General features: G+C 60.1%; 1 protein-coding gene across 2 annotated transcripts; it reads right to left on the reverse strand.

The window, feature by feature from the left end:
• Positions 1-5,007: 5,007 nt before the first annotated feature.
• Positions 5,008-23,747, reverse strand: LOC133748044 (17-beta-hydroxysteroid dehydrogenase type 3-like). Of its 2 annotated transcripts, XM_062176566.1 has the most exons (11): positions 16,048-16,252; positions 15,808-15,854; positions 11,787-11,862; positions 11,473-11,583; positions 11,321-11,391; positions 6,552-6,596; positions 6,399-6,433; positions 6,206-6,287; positions 5,812-5,877; positions 5,407-5,556; positions 5,008-5,314 (listed from the first exon to the last, which is right to left on the reverse strand). In XM_062176566.1, exons 1-11 carry the CDS (start codon positions 16,205-16,207, stop codon positions 5,210-5,212), a joined length of 948 nt encoding a protein of 315 aa, XP_062032550.1. In that variant the 5' UTR covers positions 16,208-16,252; the 3' UTR covers positions 5,008-5,209. The 2 variants fall into 2 exon arrangements, with proteins under 2 accessions (XP_062032550.1, XP_062032551.1); XM_062176567.1 differs by lacking the exons at positions 15,808-15,854; positions 16,048-16,252 and adding an exon at positions 23,369-23,747.
• Positions 23,748-24,079: the final 332 nt, after the last annotated feature.

A 24,079-nucleotide genomic window follows, 5' to 3' on the forward strand; every position in this document is an offset into this window, starting at 1 on the left:
CTCTCTCTCTCTCTCTCTCTCTCTCTCTCTCTCTGCCTCTCCTCTCTCCGTAAATCTTTCAAATAAATAAATAAATCTTTAAAAATATCAGTAAGAACATAGGAGACTTGAGCGATGCTGTGAACCAACTTGACCTAGATGGAAATCTCCAGAGCCGCCCAGCTCACTGCAGTGCCCACGGTACCTTCTGTGGTACCCACGGGACACCCATCACAGCGCGCCGGGCCGCGGAGGAAGCCACGCCTACCTGTGAGGGTTACAGGCGTGCGGCAACGGCCAGACCGGAGCGGGCTGACGTCGGGATATCAAGGGGACAGCCTGAGAGCTCGGGAGAAGCCACAGAGCCCACGGAAGACCTCCAACCTGAGTGGCAGTGAACCCACAGGATGTCCGAGTCGGCGAGGTGCGGTAAAGCCGTGTAGAGCGGGGAAGAAGCAAAAGGAGAACGCAAACCCCCCAGGTCCCTCCAGCGTTCGCCAGCGGCCGGGGAGAGCAGAGTAGAGGGGAAGTGACCGGGGACAAAGAGGAGGGGGCGCCCCACGCCCGACACCATGCAGACGCGCTGCGCCGCTTGCAGGGGCGACCTCCGAAAGGCGCCATGAGACAGGGAAGCATCTTGTGCCGGGCACATTTCTGCAGCGGCGGCGCACCTCAGCCAGCTGCTCGCCACGGGGCGCGGTTAGGGGGCACCCCTGCCAGCTCCTGTCTGGCGGCTGTGGGTCCCTGGCGAGCATTGGGACCCAACCCCCCGCCAAGAACTGTGGCTCCCGGAGCCCCGAGCACCTCCCACCAGGCCCACCCTAAATGCCGTCAAGCCCCCAGCCTCGGTGCCATCCACTTGGTAACCTGGGCACTCCACCGTGTACTTGGGTCAGGAGCCGCGTCCTATCCGACCACAGCCACCTCGCGCTGGATGAAATCAAGGAAAGAAATGGAAGACGGGACAGCGCTGCACCCCCTCAAGAAATAAGACCCACTACCACCTCCAAAGGCAGGGCACAGACGCCAGCGCATCCGGCAGCTTAGCTGGACCGGACACGCTGCCGTGGGAACCAGAGATTACAGGAATGGACACGAGGAGAGACTGCGCACCACTCAACGCACCAGCATTGACTACATAACTATCAACTCACAATGGGAAACCTTCCCATGAAGAAAAAAACATCAGGGCCGGAGTCCTACCACACATGGAGGGCACACTGAGCATGAACCAACCACGGAGCACCGGGCACCGAGCACCAACCACGGAGCACCGAGCACAGAGCACCAACCACAGAGCACCGAGCACCAACCATGGAACACCAACGATGGAGCACCAAGCACAGACCACTGACCACGGAACACCAACCACGGAGCACCGAGCATGGAGTACCAACCATGGAACACCAAGGATGGAGCACCAAGCATGGACCACTGACCACGGAGCACTGACCACAGAGCATAACCATGGAACACTGACCACAGAGCACTGAGCATGGAACACCAACCTCAGGGCACCAAACAAGGAACACCAAACAGGGAGAACCAACCATGGAGCCCTGACCATGGGACACTGAGCACGGAACACTGAGCACAGAGCACCAACCATGGAACACTGAGCACAGAGCACTGACCACGGAACACTGACCATGGAACACTGAGCACAGAGCACCGAGCACAGAGCACCGACCACGGAGCACTGACCACGGAACACCAACCACAGAGCACTGACCACGGAACACTGACCATGGAACACTGAGCACAGAGCACCGAGCACAGAGCACCGACCACGGAGCACCGAGCACCAAGCACAAAGCACTGACCACGGAGTACCAACCACGGAGCACCGACCATGGAGCACTGAGCACAGAGCATTGACCACGGAGCACTGACCATGGAACACTGAGCACAGAGCACTGAGCACGGAGCACTGACCTCAGAACACTGAGCACAGAGCACCGACCATGGAGCCCCGAGCACCAAGCACAAAGCACTGACCATGGAGTACCAACCACGGAGCACCGACCATGGAGCACTGAGCACAGAGCACTGACCACTGACCACGGAGCACTGACCATGGAACACTGAGCACAGAGCACTGAGCATGGAGCCCCGAGCACCAAACACAAAGCACCGACCACGGAGTACCAACCACGGAGCACTGAGCATAGAGCACTGACTATAGAGTACCAACCATGGAGCACCAACCATGGAGCACTGAGCACAGACCACGGAGCACTGGGCACAAAGCACTGTCCATGGAACACTGACCATGGAGCACTGAGCACAGAGCACTCACCACGGAGTACCAACCACGGAGCATGACCACAGAGCACTGAGCACTGAGCACCAACCATGGGACACCAACCACGGAGCACCAACCATGGAGCCCTGACCATGGGACACCAACCATGGAGCACTGACCATGGAGCACTGAGCACAGAACACCAACCACGGGGCACCAAGCTTGTGCAAAATCCAGACGAGTGCTCGCCCACTCATCTGATGAGATCAAAACCAGACAGCAGCACTGTCCAGGCTACGAAGTCCAATCGCCCGAGGACGGAACAATCCGTAACGCGGCTCGCGGACGAAGGACGGGCAGCTTGTGGCTCTGCACCGTGGGTCAAAGCTGGTGTCCGTGTCAGTGGCCGAGGTCCGGTCAGTACTGCTGGCACATGAGGCAGCGGCTCTGTTCTCGGGCGCCGGCTGCTGACACGGGGCGGGGGGCGGTGTCCTGACGCAGCTCTGAGTCCACACGTCCCTAGCACCACCTCCGCCACCATCGCGCACAGTCAGACAGAAAAGCGGGTAGGCGCCAGTGAGCGGTGGATCCGGTGACGGGGCTACGGGCGCTGGTTCCGTAACGGAAAACACTCAAAGGCAAAACCGCAGACACAGCCTCACCCTATGAGCCAGGCACCTCCTTTCTGTCCTTCGGGAATGGCCCTGGGGGCACCCCCACGGCCGGCGGCGAGGGCGCAGGGGCCTGGTGCAGGCCGCGGCTGGCTGCAGGTGGGCTTCTCTGCACCTGCACGGGGGTGGCCCTTTCTCGTGCCCGCAGCCCCGTGCGCGCGGCACTGCTGCTGTGCCAGGTCCACGGGTGACAGCGGCCACAGTGGCTTCCATGGGCATCGCTCCTCCTCTGTGATCCGTCCACACATTTGGGACATTAAAAACAAACAAACAAACAAACAAACTGGGGGCTGGCGCTGTGTCCTAGTGGGTAAAGCTGCTGTCTGCCATGCTGGTTCTAGTCCTGGCTGCTCCACTTCTGATCCAGCTCTCTGCTGTGGCCCAGGAAAGCAGTGGAGGATGGCCCAAGTCCTTGGGCCCCTGCACCCGTGTGGGAGACCAGGAAGAAGCTCCTGGCTCCTGGCTTCGGATTGGCCCAGCTCCGGCCATTGCAGCCAACTGGGGAGTGAACCAGTGGATGGAAGACATCTCTTTCTCTCTCTCTCTCTGCATTTCAAATAAATAAATAAATCTTTAAAAAACAAAAACAAAAACCTGAGTTTGGCCTCCATGATTTCTGAGAGTGAGAGAGACACCCCTCCCTACACCCGAGCTGTGTTTCCTGGTGTTCTCTTGCCGTTACTTGGTTACTTGGTACAATCCGCCCCAGCTGTCTTCTGACCCCTCAGGCTGCTACCTGGTTGCAGCAGCATCTATTCTGTAGCGATTTCTAAATCTGCTGACGCTGTTAAAGGGCCCTTTATCTTTACTTGGGAGACAAGGTGGCAGAGACGGAGAGCTCCCATTCGCTGGCTCACTCCTTGCGACAGACGGGGCTGGACCGAAGCCCACGCCAGGAGAACTCAACCCAGGTCTCTCGTGTGGGTGGCAAGAACCCAACTGCCTAAGCTGGCGCCACTGCCTTCCAGGGCCTGGCCGGGCAGGACACTGAACGGGAACACCACCGTGGGCCGTGGGCTCAGTCCCCGCCCCCGCTCCCACCACTGAAGCGCTCTGTTCTGTTGCCCCCCGCGCTTTGTGATGGAAAATTTGGGGGCCGGTGTTGTGGCATCGTGGGTTAGGCCCTCTGCCTGCGATGCCAGCATCCCCTATGGGCATCAGTTCGAGTCCCGGCTGCTCCACTTCCCATCCAGCTCCCTGCTAATGCACCTGGGACAGCAGCGGAAGATGGCCCGCGTGCTCGGACCCCTGCATCCACGTGGGAGACCCAGCGGAAGTTTCTGGAGTTCTTGACTCTGGGCTTGGGCCTAGCCCAGCCCTGGCTGTAGCAGCCGTTTGGGGAGTGAACCAGTGGGTGGTCCTTTCTCTTACTCTCTCTCACCCTCTCTCTTTCTCTCTGTAAACTTTCAAACACATAAATAAATCTTAAAACAAGTTGCAGACATCAGTACACTATCCCCGAACACTTCAACCTGTGTGTCGTGAACGAGAGTTCGGTATTTGTTAGCAGCCTGAACTTTCCCTGTTAGCAAGAACGCGTCTCCTACGCCCAGGATGGAAACGCGTTCGCCCCCGCAGTTGAATCCCGGTTTCCTTCTTCACGTGAGGACTTGGGAATCGCTCGGAGCGGAGACCGTCCCCGCTGGGAGGCCTGGCTCGTCTACATAGAACAGTTCGTGGAAAATGCACGACGGGAAAACACTGGGCGTGGGTCCTGCAGGCTGCGCACCCAAGTGTCTTCATGCCGTTTTCCCATAAACTTTTAAAAAACAGATGAATTAATTCTGTATTTGAAAGACAGAGGGAGAAACAGAGGGAAAGAGATCTTCCGTCTGCTGGTCCACTCTCTAAATGGCCAGGCCTGAGCCAGGCACCAGGAGTCCCGTCTGGGTTTCGCATGCCAGCGGCGCGGCCCCAAATACTCGAGCCCTCCCGGCGCATTAGCAGGGAGCTGCATCAGAGGCGGAGCAGTCGGGACTCCAACTGCTGCTCCATCCAGTGCGGGATGCCACGTCGGCCCCTCCCGCCAACTTTTGTGCATTTGGGGGGGAGGGGTGGTCCCTAATTCAGGCTTTTAAGGCAGGCGGTAAAATGATTTTCGGTACTGCAGTGTCGCGTGTATCTATTTATTTATTGTAATTTTTCTCCAAGTGGCTTGGCTGCCAGCAGGCCTCTCTGCCAGAGGCCGTGCTGGGCTCTGATTGTGCCACGGGCCTGGTGGTCTGTTCCCACGTGGGAGACGTCTCTGGGAGGCCAGCCAGCACCGGCCCAGGCTTCTGGAGTGCGGAGACACGGGCCAGGCCGCCGCACCTGCTCACTCGCTTAAATCCATTAACGAGCCAGTAACCTTCAGCAAAAGCTGGCTCCCCCACGGAGTGTGAATCAGCCACTCAGGCAGGACCACCGGCATCAGCAGGGTCTGGGGAGGGGAGCCAGGTCAGCTCTGGCGGCCCAGGCGGGGGTCTCCCGGAGGCTGGGGCCAGCGGAGCCCCCCACCCCTACCCCAGGCACCTGCAGGGCGTGGCTGAGGCAGCCCGAGACATCGGAGGAGAGGCCCAGCGTGTCGAGCGCCTCGCGGGCGAAGTCCTCAGGCAGCTTGATCAGAGGCCCGGGTGTGGGGTGACTGGTCATATTTGTGGAGACCACGCAGGGGCTCACGGCCTGCAGGAAAGGAGGGGCCCGCTTGCCGTCCCTGACGGAATCCCGCCCCTTCCAGGGGTCCCACCCCCTGCAACACCACGCCCTTAGCCCCGCCCCGCGAGCCCTGCCCCTCCCCCCCAGGACCCCTGCCCAGAGCCCCGCCTCCTCGGGGACCCCGCCTGCAGAGGAATCTAGCCGCCGGCCTGGTTTCTCCGATGCCCCCTCCTACCCCTTCCTCCCGAGCCGCCCCCTTGCCCCTCGCCCCTGGCTCTGCACCTGCACGGTGATGCCCAGGGGGCGGTACTCTGTGGCCACCGCCAAGGAGAAGCTTCGCACAAAGGCCTGCGGAAGAAGCACAGGGGAGGTCCCTGGACCCAGAGCCTCCCCTGGGGGCGGGGGGCCGTCCATCCAGCCGGCCTGCTCCAGCCCTGCTGTTCCCAGGACGGTCCACGGCCACCGAGGGCCCCCGCCTCACCTGGGCACCCGAAGCCCCGTGGCCTGTGCCTCCCTGCCTTCCCCACCCTGGCTCTGACTCCGGCCCCTGCCAGGCCGTCCCTTGGCTCAGCCACTGGGCTGTGCCCGGGTGACTTCGGGCCTGGCCAGAGTCTGGTGGCCGCGACCCCTCCGCCCTCCCGCTGGCTCGGCTCTGGTGGGGGGGAGGGCTGCGCACCTTGGAAGCCGCGTACATGGCCAGGAGCGGGACGCTCCGCAGGCTGGCCACCGACGACAGGTTGACGATGACGCCCCTGCGCCTGCGGGAGGGCACAGCAGCGGCAAGTCGCCCCCAAGGCCGCCCCTAACCCCGCACCAGAGAAGGGGGCGCCTGGGGTGGGGCAGGGGCGGGGATGCAGCCTGACTCCCACCTGCTGACCATCTGGGGCAGGACAATGCGCGTCATCTGCGGAGAAGAGCGGGCAGCGGTCGTCGCCGGCCGGACCTCGCCCCGCCCCGCCCCCAGCGCCTCCTTCCCGGCGGGGTCGCGGGGTCGGCGCTGGCCTGCAGCCGGCCGGCCTCACCTGGACCATGGACAGGATGTTGCAGTTCACCACATCCATCATGCTCTAGGGGACAGAACGGAACCAGTCACCGCTCCCTTCCCGGCCCCGCGCGGCTCCCACGCGCTCCCGCCTCCCCCGCGCGCACTTCAAAACAGCGCCCCCTGGAGGCTAACGCCCGTCCACTCCGCCTCTGGAAATCGCTCCGGGACGCACACGGGTGTAAAACAAACCCGTTCGGAGAGGCCACTGCAGCGCTGAGTGGAGTCACAGGGGCACCTGGGGCCTCCAAGGCAGCCAGCGAAAAATGGAGTTAAAAGGTGAGCTTATGTGGGTTTTAAATCCATGCACAATTTCAATGCATGCCTAATCTGGGGAGGGAACCTCTGCATAATACAATAAAAAATAAATTAAAAAAAAAAAAAAAGAATGACGGCCAAGATACATGCCTGTTTGAAAAAGGCAAAATGCAGACTGCTACTCATGTATGTGGAGAAAACACCAACATGCTTCTACACGCACAGAGGAACACGCCTACGACGTCTTCCACTGAGGGGCACTTCCGGGGAGTGGGACCAGAGGGAGGAGGGCGATTCCCACCTCCAGGGGATCAGCTTCCTCCTCTGACTTTTAATCTGTCAACATTTTTTTTTTTTGACAGATAGAGTTAGACAGTGAGAGAGAGACAGAGAGAAAGGTCTTCCTTCCATTAGTTCACCCCCAAAATGGCCGCTGCGGCCAGCACACCACACTGATCCGAAGGCAGGAGCCAGGTGCTTATCCTGGTCTCCCATGGGGTGCAGGACCCAAGCACTTGGGCCATCCTCCACTGCACTCCTGGGCCACAGCAGAGAGCTGGCCTGGAAGAGGAGCAACCGGGACTAGAACCCGGCGCCCATATGAGATGCAGGCGCCACAGGCGGAGGATTAACCAAGTGAGCCATGGCGCCAGGCCTGATCTGTCAACATTTTATAACACACACACACACACACACACACCGCCGTGCACAAACAGCTCGTGTGCAAAGCAAACACAGATAAATCCTTAGCCCCCACGCCTACCAAGAAACAAACTCCCGAGTGTCTCCCCTGTGCCACTGCCCCGGCCCCTCTCCGGCTCTGCCCTGGACACGGGGGCATCGCACAGCGCGTGTGTTCTTTCCCCACTGGCGCGGGTGCGACGTGCAGCCGTGCTGGTCGGCGCTGTCACACAGCGTGCGCCACGTGTCTGGCCGGCCGTGGAGAGGCGCCGGGGCGCGTGCACGTGGGGCTGCAGCCAGCAGCTCCCCCAGCTCGCGCCGCGTCCCCTGCAGCAGCAGCCGGCACGCCGAGGTCATGACGGAGGCTTTCCCCACACCGCCCAAACTGAAGCTCCACCCCTCCCAGAAAGTGTGGGAGCGCCAGTGACGCTTGCCACTGTCGGGGTTTAATGTTAACTTTTTTTTTTTTTTTTTAAGATTTATTTATTTGAAAGGAAGCATGAGAGAAGAGAGAGATCACCCTCCATCTGCTGGTTCACTCCCCAAATGACCACAATGGCTGGGGCTGGGCCAGGCCAGAGCCAGGAGCCCAGAGCTCCACCCAGGGCACCAGCATGGACGGCAGAGGCCCAGTGACTCGGGTCTGCCCTCTGTTGCTTGCTTCGGCGCACCAGCAGGGAGTCGGAGCAAGAAGACTTAGACTGGCGCTTTATTATGGGATGCTGGTGTCCCAAGGGGCAGCTTGACCTACGGTACCACGCCATCCCTGAGTTAGCCTTTTTTTAAAAAATATATTTATTTGTTTGCATACTTGGGAGACGGATAAGCACCGAGACAGAGCTCATGTTTGCCAGTTCACTTCCTGAATGCTCGCGTGGCCCTTCTGGGGCTGAGCCGGGTGCTGGGGGCTCAGGCCGGGGCTCGAGCGCCCTGACAGAGGTTGACCACTGGAGGCACCACCGCCAGCTCTCCGGGAGCCTGGGGTCAGGAGCCGGGGCTGGGAGGCGAACCCAGTGGGCATCTTAGCCAGCAGGCCCAACGCTCACCCCCGGGGTCACAGCCAGCACAGAGGCCATGAAGTCCTCTCTCTCTCTGGTTTCAATTTGCAGTTTCCAACGATAAACGCCATGGAGGATGTTTCCGTACGTTCGCTGGCCACGTCCATGCTCTATTTGTAGACTGCTGATTTGGGTCTGGTTCTCATTTTCAATTGTGTTGTCCGTATTAAAGGATAGGTATGGGGCTGGCGTGGTGGGCCAGTGGGTTAAGCTGGCGTCCCATAGGAGCGCTGGCTGGAGTCCTGGCTGCTCCGCTTCTGATCCAGCTCCCTGCTAATGCGCCTGGGAAGGCAGCAGACGATGGCTCAGGTGCTGGGGCCCCTGCCAGGCACATGGGAGACCGGGATGGAGCTCCTGGAGCCTGGCTTCAGCCTGGCCCAGCCCTGGCTGCTGAGCCTTGGGGAGTGAACCACTGAGTGAAAGACCCCTCTCTGTCTTGCCTTTCAAATAAATAAATATTTTTAAAAATGCATGAATGCAGTTCTTCTCCGATCTCTCTGAGGTCCTCTCGTCTGAGTCTCCTGTCCACACGACCTGTGGCTGTCACCAACCACTCACTCCCTGCTTCGCCGGGGCCTTGGGGCCTTGTAAGAATTCTTGATTCCTGGCTGAGTTTTGCTTCAAGATACTCCTGGCCTTTTGCAATTCCACATACATGCCCTGCAGACCCCGTCACCTCCCAAAGGCCCTGCCTCCTAATGGCTCGGTGTTGGGGATTAGGATTTCTACGTAGGAGCTGGGGGGGGTGGGGCACAGATGCTCAGGTCACTGAAGGATGGCGAGGAATTCGTTTCCTAGACCCGACGTTCCAGAGGGACAGTGAACACCTAGAATGACTGACAGCGGGCAGGCGAGACCCCACTTCCTTACGGAAGATCACAGCATGCCACTGATGGAAACCGAGCCCGATGACGGCAGGGGCCACGCAGGTTCACCGGACGACTGCATGTGGGTCAGCGCTTCCCAAATTCAACCCAAGAACAAACAAAACCCCGGCGGGTTCTTCTGTGTAACAGTGACGGCTGCACTGCAGGCAGACCTACCCCGCTAAGCCACGGGCCAGCCCCCAGCTGTACCTCTTCATTGACCTTATTACTTTACCTTTTTTAAAAAAAAAAATTTATTTATTGGGGCTGGCAACGTGGTGCAGTGGGTTAAAGCCCAAGCCTGTGGCACCGGCATCCCATGTGGGCACAAGTTCAAGTCCTGGCTGGTCCACTTCCCATCCAGCTCTCTGCTATGGCCTGGGAAGGCAGTAGTTGATGGCCCAAGTCCTTAGGCCCCTGCACCTGCATGGGGATGCCTGGAGGAAGCTCTTGGCTCCTGGCTTCAGATCAGCTCATCTCTGGCCATTACAGCCATTTGGGGAATGAACCAGCGGAATGAAGACCTCTCTCTCTCTCTCTCTGGCTCTACCTCTCTCTATAGCTCTGTCTTTCAAATAAAAAATATTTACTTATTTATTTGAAAGTCAGAGTTACATACACAAAGAAGGAGAGGCAGAGAGAGAGAGAGAGAGAGAAAGATAGAGAGGTCTTCCATCCGCTGGTTCACTTTACAATTGGCCGTAATGGCTGGAGCTGCGCCGGTCCGAAGCCAGGAGCCAGGAGCTTCTTCTGGGTCTCCCACACAGGTGCAGGGGCCCAAAGACTTTTACTTTTTAAAAAACCTTATGCTGGGGCTGGTACTGTGGCATAGCAGGTTAAGCCTCCGCTGCAGTGCCAGTATCCCATATGGGTGCCAGTTCGAGTCCCAGCTGCTCCACTTCTGATCCAACTCCCTGCTAATGTGCCTGGGAAAGCAGTAGAAGATGGCTCAAGTGCTTGGACCCCTACCACGCACATGGGAGACCTGGAAGAAGCTCCTGGCTCCTGATCGGCCCAGCTCTGGCCATTGCGGCCATTTGGGGAGTGAACCAATGGATGGAAGCCCTCTTTCTCTTTCTCTGTAACTCTGACTTTCAAATAAATAAATAAATCTTAAAAACAAGGAGGGGGAGGAATGCAAGTGCTATGACGAAGTCCAGAACTGATCTCCTATATGTGACCAAATTATTTTGACAAGGGCACGGAGATTGTTCAATGGAGACGCAATGGAATCTTTCCACCAAATAGTGGTGGGAACGTGGACCACCCCCACGTGCAAGAATGAGGCTGACCCTTGATCAAGAACCTCCAAAGAGACTAGAAAAATCCACGTTCTAGTTGGCAGCACACTGTTTTTGCCATGTGGTGATTCTTTTTACAATTAGTTAATTAACTGGAGAGGCAGAAAGAGACGGAGAGAGGGGTGGCAAGATCCTGTCCACTGGTCCATGTCCTGAGTACGTGCAGTGCAGTGGCCAGGTCTCGCAGGCCGGTGGCAGGAACCCAACCACTGGAGCCATCATGCCTGCCTCCCAGGGCCTGCGTTAGCAGGGAATGGAGTCAGGGCTCAGAGCCAGGCTGGGGCCCCGGGCCCTCTGATGGGGACGGGGGTCAGGACCGCTGGGCCCATCGCCCTTCCTCCACGTGGGTCATTCTGTAAAGCCAGCACCACGGAACATGGAAGGTCTGAACCAAGCTGAGCTCGAACAGCTGTGTGGGTGGCGCCCCCGCAGCAGGGCATTTGGTGGGGCGACCCCAGACAGCCCCGGCCACGGCTGGCGTCCTGTGTGACGGCGGTACAGCACCTGTGCTAAGAGCCCGGGCGCAGCGCAGGTTGCCCGACAGAGGGCAGTACAGAGTCGGAGGGAGAGGGGCCGTGCACTCACTTTGGCCGGGTTCTCGCAGTCCAGCAGCCGCTTCAGCTTATTTCCCCCGTAAGTCATGGCCACGTTGTTCACTGGGTGCGAGGAGACAGAGGGTCACTGGACAGCCCCGGGGAGGCTGGGCCAGGGAGGGGGCGGGCCCCCGGGGCACGCACCCAGGACGCCGACCTCCAGGCCCTGCAGCTCCGCCTCGATGTCCCCGTAGATCTGCAGGCCCCCGGTGAAGTCAGCCTGGATGACTCGAGTGCGCCGACCATGCAGCCGCTCTGGTGGTGGGGGGTGGGGGCGAGGAGGGGCGGGCTCTCAGCTGGGCACAGCCTTGGCCTGCTGCAGCCCTGGCATTCGCACTCAACCCTTGGCCGTCCCTCCACCCGGCCATCCGCCCGGCCCGGGGCCCCCACAACCCCCTCCCCCAGCCATCCGTCCGGCCCCACCCCCACCCCAGCCCTGCGGGGACCTCCCCCCTCACCTATCTCCTTTGCCTCCAGCTCCAACTTGCTCAGGTTCCGGCTGATGAGGACCACATTGAGTCCTCTCCGGGCGAGCTAGGGGGGGTAAGGGCAGGGGGCAGGGAGTGGGGGATGGGTGGGTGGGTGGAGTCGTCATTCACCCCAGACACGGTTGTCGGCCTGGCCCACGGCGGTCCTGGACGCCTGGGGGCTTGGAGGTGACCTGGACCCTGTCCTAGGGGCCAGCACCCGAGGAAGGCTCGGGGGACAGTCTCAGCGACAGAAAACTCCAGTAATCCATGCCCCGGTCCATCCCCTCTGCTTGCACTCATTCTAAACCGGGTCTTGGGCATGGGCTTTTATTTTGTAAGGTTGATTTATTTGAAAGGCAATTCCAAGGGGAGGGGAAGGGGGAGGGGAGGGGGGGGTCTTCCACTCGCTGGTCCACTCCCCAAATGGCCACGATGAGTGGGGCTGGGCCAGGCCAAAGCTGGGAGCCCGGAACTCCACCCAGCTCTCCCACCGGACACTGGGCCATCTCCACTGCTTTCCCAGGCACATCAGCTCAGCAGGGAACCGGATGAGCAGGGCGGCCAGGACCCAAAGGGGCTCTGATGTGGGGTGGGGGTGTCACAGGTGGCAGTTTAACCCGCGGTGCCCCAGTGCCAGCCCCCAGCACTTGCTGTTTGCTGGGTAGCACTGGGGACAAGAGCAGGGCGGCTCACCAGTGCCCCTGGCGCTGGTGCTCAGAACCCACCTTGGGGGTAGTTGTGGGCACACAGGCTACGTTGCTGCTTGCCCACACCCCATGCCAGATGCCTGGGTTCAAGTCCCAGCTCAGCTTCGGCTCCAGCTTCCTGTTAGTGTGTTAGCACTGACGGCTCAAGTCCTTGGGTCCCTGCCACCCACATGGGAGACCCAGGGTGAGGTCCGGCTCTCCTGGCTCTGGCCCGGCCCACCCCAGGGGGTTGCAGGCCTCATGGGGAATGGGCAGTGGTTGGGAGAGCTCTGTTTCTGTCCGTCCTTAAAAACAGGGACCTGCCCTGGCTCCTGCTCAGGACAAAGCCAGACTCCTCGCCCGGCTGCTGCAGCCTGGCTCCTCCCTGTGGCCCTCTACGGCCGGACAGACGGTTCACCCAGCCGCCGCCAGCACCCCTGGCTTCCCTGCCTCCGGGCCTTGCTTGCTTGGCACATGCTGTTCCCTCTGCACCGAACGCCCTTCCCCTTGAACCAGAGTTCCCGAGAATTTGTGGAGTGGGTGTAGCTCAGCCACTGGCACACGGCGAGGGTGGCGCGTTCCGGGACTGAGCGCCCACCAGCGGCACACAGGAGCTGCTGCCGCCAGACCGTGCAAAGGGCGCCCTCCGGTCCGGCCAGCGAGCTCTGCCCAGCACCCGCTGGGGCTGCCGGGACCACGCGGCACGGACCACTGTTTCTGAGTTTTGCAGTCTTCTCACTGTACATGTTTTTCATGAGAGACAGAGAGAGGTCTTCCATCTGCTGGTTCACTCCCCAAATGGCCATAAAGGCCATGCTGGGCCGGTCCAAAGCCAGGAGCCAGGAGCTTCTTCCAGGTCTCCCACACGGATCCAGGAGCCCGTGGACTGGGGCCATCTTCCACTGCTTTCCAAAGCACATGCAGCAGGGAGTGGAACTGGACGTGGAGCAGGCGGGATTTGAACCGGCACCCACATAGGACGCCGGCACCACAAGTGGTGGCTTTACCGGCTACCCCACAGCGCCGGCCTCCTGAGCACCCTTCTTATGCACAGATTTCAAGCATTTTTGGCACTGAAACACACTTATCTTTTAGTTTCAGTTTTCCATGAACATCTTGAATTAATCCTGGGTGTCTCAAAGTTAGAGGTCCTGGGGGCAGGCGTTTGGCACAGAGGTAAAGCCACCATTGGGGAGGCCCACAGCCTGTGCTGGAGCGCCCGGGTTCGAGTCCCAGATGGATGACCAATCCCTGGGGGGCAGCACGTGGTGGTCCAAGTACCTTGGTCCCTGCTACCAGCATGGGAGGCCCAGGTTCAGTTCTGGACTCCTGGCTGGGGCCTGGCCCAGATGTTGCCAGTATTTAGAGAGAGTTATCAGAGGATGAGAGTGCGTGCTCTCCCTCTCTCTCAAGCAAACAAGAGCAAACAACGACATAAGAAATAAATGACTTCACAAGATGGACTCAGTAGTGGGGGTGCCTGGTGGGCACCAGGGCTGCAGGGACTGGGGTGGGGAAGCTGGAGAGAGGTCAAAGGGACGAGTTCAAGAGCGCCCCTGGGGGTGCAGGGTGGGCACTGCAGCTACTAACAGGCACTGTGCTCTTCCTAAAGAGGTTTACCTGGGGCTGGCGCTGTGGTGCAGGAACTGGGGCACACAGCGTGTGCCACGCTGGCATCCATACGGGCGCCAGTGTGAATCCTGGCTGCTCCACTTCTAGTCCAGCTCCCTGCTAGTGCACCCAGGAAAGCGCTGGAAGATGGTCCAAGCGCCTGGGCCCCGGCATCCACACGGGGCACCCACATGAAGCTCCTGGCTCCCGGCTTTGGTCTTGCCCAGCCCTGGTCATCTGGGGAGTGAACCAGCGCATGGAACATCTCTTTCTTTCTTTCTCTCTGTAAAACATGCCGCTGGCACCATGGCATAGCAGGTAAAGCCACCACCTGCAGTGCCAGCATCCCACATGGGCGCCAGTTCAAGTCCCAGCTGCTCCACTTCCCATCCAGCTCCCTGCTAATGCACCTGGGAAAGCAGCCGAAGACGGTCCAAGTGCCTGGGCCCCAGCACCCACATGGGAGGCCTGGATGGAGCTCCTGGCCACTCTGGCCATTTGGGCAGTGAACCAGCAGACGGGAGATCTCTCTCTGCCTCTGCCTCTCTGTAACTTCACCTTTGAAATGAATCAATAATTTGTTTAAACGTTTACTTATTTGAAAAGCAGAGAGATAAGAGACTTCTCCCTGCTTATTTACTCCCCAAATGCCTGCAACAGCTGAAAACGGGCCAGGCCAAGCCAGGAGCCCAGCTCCACCTGGGCTCACATGGGTGGCAGGGCTCAGATACTGGGTGGTGGCCGCTTCCTGCCCGGCAACCGGTGCAGGCTGGGGTCGGGAGCTGGACACTGGACCCAGGCTCCCCGGCCGGCTCCCAGCCGTCTTAGCTGCCAGGCCAGAGCCGGTTCACGCAGGCTCCTGCTCGTGTTCACCGCCTGCAGGACGCCTGCCTTCCGCGCAGACCCCTCCGGGAGGCTGTGGCGCTCAGGGCGAGCCGGCGGCCGCACAGTGACCTACCACGCACCCAGGCTCGCCCCATCTCCCACGGCCCCACCCTCGCCTCGCCCCCGACGCCGGCTTGGGGGCGCCGCATGGCTCTCTTTCACCCAGCAGATCCCTCCGCTGCAGGCCGCTTCGCTCCGCCTCCCAGAGAGGCCGTCGCTGACACCCCCCCCAACCCCCAACCCCCACCCCCCGGCCACACCAGCGCAGGGCGTGCCCTCTCAGCGCCCCCCTCCTTTCCCGACTCTCCCCGGTAATCCGCAGCCACCGCCCGACACAGCCCGCGGTCTATTCACCGTGTCGACACCCGCCCTCCCCTGCAGAATACACGCTGAGCAAGGGCGGGGTCCCCGAGGTCTTGGCATCCTTCCTGGAGACAGGCTCGGTGCAGGGCGAGAGACTGCCTGGGACGCCCGTGTCCCCTACCCGAGGGCCCGGGTTCCCGTCCCGCCTCTGCCTCCGACCCCAGCCTCCTGCTAGTGGTACCCTGGGAGGCAGCAGGTGATGGTGCAAACACTTGGGTCCCTGTCAGCCACAGGGGAGTCCTCCGTGGAGTCCAGGCTCCTGGCTTCGGCCTGTCCCAGCCCCAGATGGCCTCCGCATCCACGCCTCCCTGGGTTGGCTTCCAGCCTGTCCCTGAGAGCCCCTCTGACGTCCTGACGAACGAGTCAGGGGACAGCGGGCGCGTGCGAGAGGGCAGGCTGTGGGAGCCCAGGTGAGCACCTGCGGGGGCTCCCTCCGCCCCAGGACCCCGCTCAGCCCAGCTCACCTCGTGCGCGTAGGCCCTGCCGATGCCGCCGGTGGCTCCAGTCACCACTAGAGGTGAGAGAAGGGAACAGGGGCTCTCCCCATGCCCGTGCCTGCCCTCCGGCCCCTGGCGTCTTTCCCGACACCCACCCTTCCCTCTTGCTGTCCTCACGGGCCTGCACCTGGTGGGCCGACGCCACCTCTCCCCTCACCGGACAGGTTCAGGGACCCTGCCCTCCCCAGGGCCTCTGGCACGCCTCACCTGCCCAGGCTCCCTGCGCCCGGAGCCAAGGGCTGCCTCTGCGAGCCTGGGGCAGCAGGTAGACGTACACTCCGCGGGCCACTCCCCACGCCACCCGCAGCAGCAGCCACACGCAGGTGATGGCGCCCACCGCGCTCAGCACGTCCCACCTGGACTCCATCGCAGCCCCCACCAGACCCGTGCGGGGAACCCGGCGCTGCCCACGGAGCAGGTATTTAAGTGCCGCTCGGCCCCTCCCCAGCCGCGTGGGTCCAATGTTCAGCCATACCCCGGGCTGCGCGCCCACGGGCCGGCCCCGCCCACCCGCCTGTCATCCCCACTGCTCCTGCGGGGAGGGGGGGCTCTTCAGATCACTGCTGGCGGGGGTCCTCGGCTCCTCAGAGTCCCCCCCCCCGCCCCTACCGACTCCTCCCACCTTTACGTTATATGTTTCCGATTTTCAGGTGTTCTTAACATTTCAGTTCTGTTACAGCTATTACTGTGCTAAAATAGACACAGCCTGAAATTCACACATTTGTTGTGAAATATTCCCTGGACCGAGCCAGACCCCCGATTGTGGAGACGGAACCCCCCCGGGACCAGGAGGGGCAGAGGGCGCCCGGGTGCCCAGAAGCCACCGACGGAAGGCGGTGCCAAGGCAAAGAGGGTTCTGACGCCAGCAGGCAAATGTTGACTTTGCCGGGAGATTGGATTCTTGCGGCCAGAAAACTGACAGCTGGAATATTTGGTTAAACTCCGCTGAGGAGTCAGAGAAAGGTCGTGGTACCATCTGACCACATCCCAGGCAGCCGCATCGGAGCCTGGGAGGCGCGGGGATCGGCCGTGGAGCCCCACACGGTGATTCTGCGTGTGCTCTCAGGCCAGCTCACGCACAGCTCCTGGGAAAATGGGCCTAAGAGCTGAGCCGTTTCGATGCAAAAACATGTTTTAATCCAAGCTTGGGTCTTTCACAAAAAGGTGGCGGTTTTGGGGATGACTGGCCACGGAGAGAACCGCTCATTCGGCTATCAAATCGCTCCCGCAATGCATGCGAACGCTTTGGCCATTTTCCACGTGTGCACCTGGGTGTGCCCTGCGGGGCCCCAGAGCCCAGGCTCACCCCAGCCTCTCTCCACTCATCAAACAGAAGCGCACAACCTCCTCCCAGACGCTGGGCATACATAGATGTTTTACAAGAGTACTTATCTGAAGGGCAGAGAAACCGAGGTCAGAGGTCTTTGACCTCTGGTTTGCTCCCCGTGTGGCCGCAATGGCTGGAGCTGAGCTGATCTGAAGCCAGGTCTCCCACATGGCTGCAGGGGCCTAAGCACATGGGCCTTCTGCTGCCTTCCCCGGCCACAGCAGGGAGCTGGATCAGAAGTGAAGCAGCCGGGACCTGGGGCAGTCCGGCGGCCTAACCCACTGAGCCACAGCGCTGGCCTGGGGCTGTCTGGATGAATGTGCCTGTTTTGAATACCGCTCTAAAAGGAACCATACCCGTGTCCTTTGTGTCTGGCTTACTTCACTTAGCTTTATGTTTTCAAGATACATTCATATTGCACGTATCAGGCCTTTATTCTTTATAAAAAAATCTATGATAAAATATACATATCAGGGACTGGCACCGTGGCGCAGTAGGTTAATCCTCTGCCTGCAGCACTGACATCTCATATGGGCGCCAGTTCTAGTCCCGGTTGTTACACTTCCAATCCAGCTCTCTGCTGTGGCCTGGGAGAGCAGTAGAAGATGGCCCATGTCCTTGGGCCCCCGCACCCGTGTGGGAGACCAGGAAGAGGCTCCTGACTCCTGGCTTCGGATCAGCCCAACTCCGGCCACTGCAGTCATCTGGGGAGTGAACCAGCAGACGAAAGACCTTTCTCTCTGTCTCTCCCTCTCACTGTCTGTAACTCTGCCTCTCAAATAAATAATAAATAAATAAAAAGAGCGCGTGCTCTCCCTCTCTCTCAAGCAAACAAGAGCAAACAACGACATAAGAAATAAATGACTTCACAAGATGGACTCAGTAGTGGGGGTGCCTGGTGGGCACCAGGGCTGCAGGGACTGGGTGGGGAAGCTGGAGAGAGGTCAAGGGGACGAGTTCAAGAGCGCCCCTGGGGGTGCAGGGTGGGCACTGCAGCTACTAACAGGCACTGTGCTCTTCCTAAAGAGGTTTACCTGGGGCTGGCGCTGTGGTGCAGGAACTGGGGCACACAGCGCGTGCCACGCTGGCATCCATACGGGCGCCAGTGTGAATCCTGGCTGCTCCACTTCTAGTCCAGCTCCCTGCTAGTGCACCCAGGAAAGCGCTGGAAGATGGTCCAAGCGCCTGGGCCCCGGCATCCACACGGGGCACCCACATGAAGCTCCTGGCTCCCGGCTTTGGTCTTGCCCAGCCCTGGTCATCTGGGGAGTGAACCAGCGCATGGAACATCTCTTTCTTTCTTTCTCTCTGTAAAACATGCCGCTGGCACCATGGCATAGCAGGTAAAGCCACCACCTGCAGTGCCAGCATCCCACATGGGCGCCAGTTCAAGTCCCAGCTGCTCCACTTCCCATCCAGCTCCCTGCTAATGCACCTGGGAAAGCAGCCGAAGACGGTCCAAGTGCCTGGGCCCCAGCACCCACATGGGAGGCCTGGATGGAGCTCCTGGCCACTCTGGCCATTTGGGCAGTGAACCAGCAGACGGGAGATCTCCCTCTGCCTCTGCCTCTCTGTAACTTCACCTTTGAAATGAATCAATAATTTTTTTAAACGTTTACTTATTTGAAAAGCAGAGAGATAAGAGACTTCTCCCTGCTTATTTACTCCCCAAATGCCTGCAACAGCTGAAAACGGGCCAGGCCAAGCCAGGAGCCCAGCTCCACCTGGGCTCACATGGGTGGCAGGGCTCAGATACTGGGTGGTGGCCGCTTCCTGCCCGGCAACCGGTGCAGGCTGGGGTCGGGAGCTGGACACTGGACCCAGGCTCCCCGGCCGGCTCCCAGCCGTCTTAGCTGCCAGGCCAGAGCCGGTTCACGCAGGCTCCTGCTCGTGTTCACCGCCTGCAGGACGCCTGCCTTCCGCGCAGACCCCTCCGGGAGGCTGTGGCGCTCAGGGCGAGCCGGCGGCCGCACAGTGACCTACCACGCACCCAGGCTCGCCCCATCTCCCACGGCCCCACCCTCGCCTCGCCCCCCGATCTGGGGCCCTGTGTGGAGGGGCAGAGGGCAGCCGGGCACCCAGAAGTCACCGACGGAAGGCGGTGCCAAGGCAAAGAGGGTTCTGACGCCAGCAGGCAAATGTTGACTTTGCCGGGAGATTGGATTCCTGCGGCCAGAAAACTGACAGCTGGAATATTTGGTTAAACTCCACTGAGGAGTCAAACAGAGAAAGGTCGTGGTATCATCTGACCACGTCCCAGGCAGCCGCATCGGAGCCTGGAGCTCCCCGCGGGAGGAGCGGGGATCGGCCGTGGAGCCCCACACGGTGATTCTGTGTGCGCTCTCAGGCCAGCTCACGCGCAGCTCCTGGGAAAATGGGCCCAAGAGCTGAGCCTTTGGGTCCCTGCACCTTCGTGGGGGACCCAGAAGAAGCTCCTGGCTTCGGATCAGCCCAGCTCCGGCCGACGCGGCCATCTGGCGAGTGAACCAGAGGATGGAAGACCTCGCTCTCTCTGCCTCTCTCTGTAACTCTTTCAAACAAATAAATCTTTAATATATATATGTATAACATTAAATTTGCCATTCTAGGTGTTTTTCAGAGTATTTGGAATCGAGCCTCCCTGCCTCTCTTCCCTACTGCCACAGTTTCTGAACAGACCCTGCTGTGCGTGGGGCTGACGCTGGGGAGCGGAGGTCAGGCACCGCTGTGACGCCAGCACCCTGGATCAGGGCACCAGCTCCAGCCCTGGCTGCTCTGCTTCCGACCCGGCGCCCTGCTGCTGCGCCTGGGACCGCAGAGGAGATGGCCCAGGCGCTGGGGCCTCCGCCACCCACGTGGGCAACCCGGACGGAGCTCCAGGCTCCTGGCTCCAGCTGTTGCGGCCGTGGGGGGAGCGAACCTTTGGATGAAAAATCTTTCTCTGGCCGGCGCCATGGCTTAACAGGCTAATCCTCTGCCTTGCGGCGCCGGCACACCGGGTTCTAGTCCTGGTCGGGGCACCGATCCTGTCCTGGTTGCCCCTCTTCCAGGCCAGCTCTCTGCCTGTGGCCAGGGAGTGCAGAGGAGGATGGCCCAAGTGCTTGGGCCCTGCACCCCATGGGAGACCAGGAGAAGCACCTGGCTCCTGCCATCGGATCAGCGCGGTGCGCCGGCCGCAGCGTGCCAGCCGCGGCGGCCATTGGAGGGTGAACCAACGGCAAAGGAAGACCTTTCTCTCTGTCTCCCTCTACTGTCCACTCTGCCTGTCCAAAAAAAAAAAAAAAAATCTTTCTCTGCCGCTCAGCCTTTCAAATAAACGTCTTTTTTTTTTTTTAAGAAAATGCTTTTTACTTTAAAATAAAAAACCTGCTTTTTCTGCTTTATCTGCTATCCACGCTGATTTCTCTTTTTCTTTCTTTTTCTCCTCTGACATATTACCATACAGAATCCGATCCGACACCAAGTTAGCGCTATCGCACACAAAACCTGTCCCCCACAGAGCTCACGTCCCTTCTGTCGCTGGTGCTGCAAACCGCTCTCTGTGCGCTGCATGCGGCAGGGTTTGTCTTCCACGTGCGGGACGAGCGAGCAGCCGGCAGCCCAGGGTGACAGCGTCACCCTCCGGACGTGTAGACGCGGCACAGGGCGGCAGAAGATCGGAGCCGGGGAGACGCCCCCTCGAGCTCAGCTTAGTGGCCGCCCTCGAAGAACCCACGAGTCACCGCTGTCATAAGTCCCCTCCCGGGGCGTTTCACCAACCGGTAAATACTGACTCTTCTTAACCAAACCCAGACAGCCCTGGTCACAGACCGCGCCTCCCGCCCACCTTCCTGAGGGCCCGCGTCTGCCCCCGTCCTCACCCGGCCCCGCTAAGCCGGCAGGGTCACTTTTTCTTTGTACTTTCTTTTTTTCTGATACCACTGTGCATGCAAAATTGAAAACTAATAACCTGTCAGGCCTCTCCTGTGGATCTGCCTGTTGTCGGTTCATCCCAGACCCAGCCACTGACCAGAGAGGGCGGGGGCCCTCCTCCCCCACGGCTTCCAGAGCCCAGAGGACAGCACTTCCTCCCCTTCTTCCTCTTCCTCTTCTTCCTCCTCGGATTTATTTTATTTATTTGAGTTACAGAGAGAGGTAGAGAGAGAGAGAGGTCTTCCATCCGCTGGTTCACTCCCCAGATGGCCACAACGGCCGGAGCTGAGCCTATCCGAAATCAGGAGCCAGGCGCTTCCTCCAGGCCTCCCACGTGGGTGCAGGGGCCCAAGCTCTTGGGCCATCTTCTACTGCCTTCCCAGGCCACAGCAGAGAGCTGGAGCAGCCGGGACTGGAACCGGCGCCCATGTGGGATGCCAGCGCCGCCACAGCACTTCTGTTTGCCCAGGAGACAGACCCTGGGGCCTGACAAAGCTGGCAAAGCTAAGGCTTTTTAATCACATCAGTTTCCAAATCTCTGCCAGGAGCATCAAGCCAAGGTAAGTCTCTCCCCAGCTCCTCCTGTTCCAAATGTAGATTAGCAAGAGAAAATATTTGTGTGACCCGTTTGTGGGGGTAGCCAGCCTTGTGACTTGTGTACTGTTGGATTTTGGGTTTTTTACTTTAAAAAATTGTACATATTTATTTGAAAGGTAGAGAGCTAGAGCTGGAGGCACTACCAAATACTGCCAGCGGTCACTTCTGGGTCAGGTGGGAGCCAGGCGCCAGGAACTCCATCCGGGTCTCCAATGTGGGTGGCAGGTGCCCCAGCGCTTGAGCCGGCACCAGCTGGCTCCCCGGTGCCCTGGTGGGAAGCTGGGACAGAAACGAAGCAGGCGTTCCGGTGTAGATGCGGGCACAGCGACACCTGCCCCTGTTTCTGTGTTACTGATCCTTCAACCCCAAAATGGGATTTTTTTTTAATGTTTTGCCAGGCAGAGTTAGACAGTGAGAGAGACAGACAGAGAGAAAGGTCTTCCTTCCATTGGTTCACCCCCCAAATGGCTGCTATGGCCAGCGCGCTGCGCTGCACTGATCAGAAGTCAGGAGCCAGGTGCTTCCTCCTGGTCTCCCATACAGGTGCAGGGGCCCAAGCACTTGGGCCATCCTCCACTGCCTTCCCGGGCCACAGCAGAGAGCTGGACTGGAAGAGGGGCAACCGGGACAGAACTGGCGCCCCAACCGGGACTAGAACTCTGGGTGCCGGCACCGCAGGCAGAGGATTAGCCAAGTGAGCTGCAGTGTCGGCCCCCAAAATGGGCTTTTTGTCACCGTAAGAAATGGCACAACGGTGTATTTTCCTTTTTTTTTTTTTTTTTTTTTTTTGACAGGTAGAGTAGACAGTGAGAGAGAGAGAGAGAGAGACAGAGAGCAAGGTCTTCCTTTTCCACTGGTTCACCCCCCAATGGCTGCTGTGGCCAGTGCACCGCGCTGATCCGAAGCCAGGAGACAGGTGCTTCTCCTGGTCTCCCATGGGGTGCAGGGCCCAAGCACTTGGGCCATCCTCCACTGCACTCCCGGGCCACAGCAGAGAGCTGGCCTGGAAGAGGAGCAACAGGGACAGAATCCGGCGCCCCGACCGGGACTAGAACCTGGGCTGCCAGCGCCATAGGCGGGGGATTAGCCTAGTGAGCTGTGGCGCCGGCCAGTGTATTTTCTTAAGAGCTGAGGGTCAGTGTGGTTACAACACCAGCCTCAGTGGCACACGGGGTAAAAACGTTGCAAAAACCCCAGAGGAGGCTGACAGGTGAGCTCCCTGCAAACGCTCACACCTGACGTTTTCTTTAACCAATGCCCCAGCTCTGTAACCAGGAGCCACACGGTGTCTGCCGCCCCAGCTCCGGGATTCACTCTGAACAAAGGCACCCTCCCTCCCGGGCCTGGCACCGCGGCCAGGCAGGTTACACCTCCACCTGCGGCGCCGGCATCCCGCTCCCTGCAGGTGCTCCTGGGAAAGCAGCGGAGGGTGGCCCACGTCCTTGGGCCCCTGCCACCCATGTGGGAGACCCGGAAGGAGCTCCTGGCTTCAGCCGTCTCAGGCCATCTAGGGAGTGAACCAGCTGACGGGTCACTGTAACTCCGCCACTCAAATAAATATAGATAAACCTCAAAAATAATAATAACAAAAGCACCCTGCTGGATACCACAAGTCCCCTCCCTGGGCTGCCCCGGTCCCTCTACCCCAGCCAACCGCCCTTCCCTATCCGCCAGCCACAGGTCTGGGGGCTCCCTCCCCGGGCCCCCTCTCACCTTAGGTGCCATGTCGGGTCCGACGGTAACTCCCGGCTTTCTGAACCGGCAAGGAACGGGGGCCGAGCCGAGAGCCTGAAAACCCCGCTGCTTCGGCCAGCGGGCCACCGCCCTCTGGTCTCCGGGTCCACGCTGGGGTGGGCAGGGCTCTCGGGCGGGCTCACTCCTCAGGCCACCCGCAGGCGCATGGCGAGGGCAGCAGGGCGCAGGCGGCGGGGGCTGCGGCCGCGGCCCTGCTCCGGCTTCTCTTACAGTGACAGCGCGCCCGGGGCAGCCTAACTTCACACACACAGAGATTTATTTAGCTCACAGCCTGGGAGGCGCCAAGGCCAAGACTGGGGGCTCCGGGAGCGCCGCTTTGCGGCTGTGCCACCCAACCAGCCAGGCGACTGCGCCACGGGCCGTGCACCCAGGGCCGCGAACCTTGAGGACCGCTCAGGTCTCGCGAGAACCCAGTCCCACGCGAGAGCTGCCGGAATCCCTTCCAGGTCAGGGACCACCCTCCCACTAGGCTCCGCCCCCTCCCACAGTGGCCCCTTTAAAGTCCACTTGGCCATCGCGTCCGTGCTGAGCTTGGCTCTCTAACCTGGGAGGATGTCCTCTCTGGGTTCCACCAGCCTGGGGGCAAAATTCCCGGGCTCGCCCAGCGGCCACACCAGTTCCCCTGGGGCAGAGTGGCTTAGCAAAGGGCCCAGTTTATAATGACTTTGT

This window comes from Lepus europaeus, chromosome 19 (genome assembly GCF_033115175.1).
Source record: "Lepus europaeus isolate LE1 chromosome 19, mLepTim1.pri, whole genome shotgun sequence".
Classification (NCBI taxonomy): domain Eukaryota; kingdom Metazoa; phylum Chordata; class Mammalia; order Lagomorpha; family Leporidae; genus Lepus; species Lepus europaeus.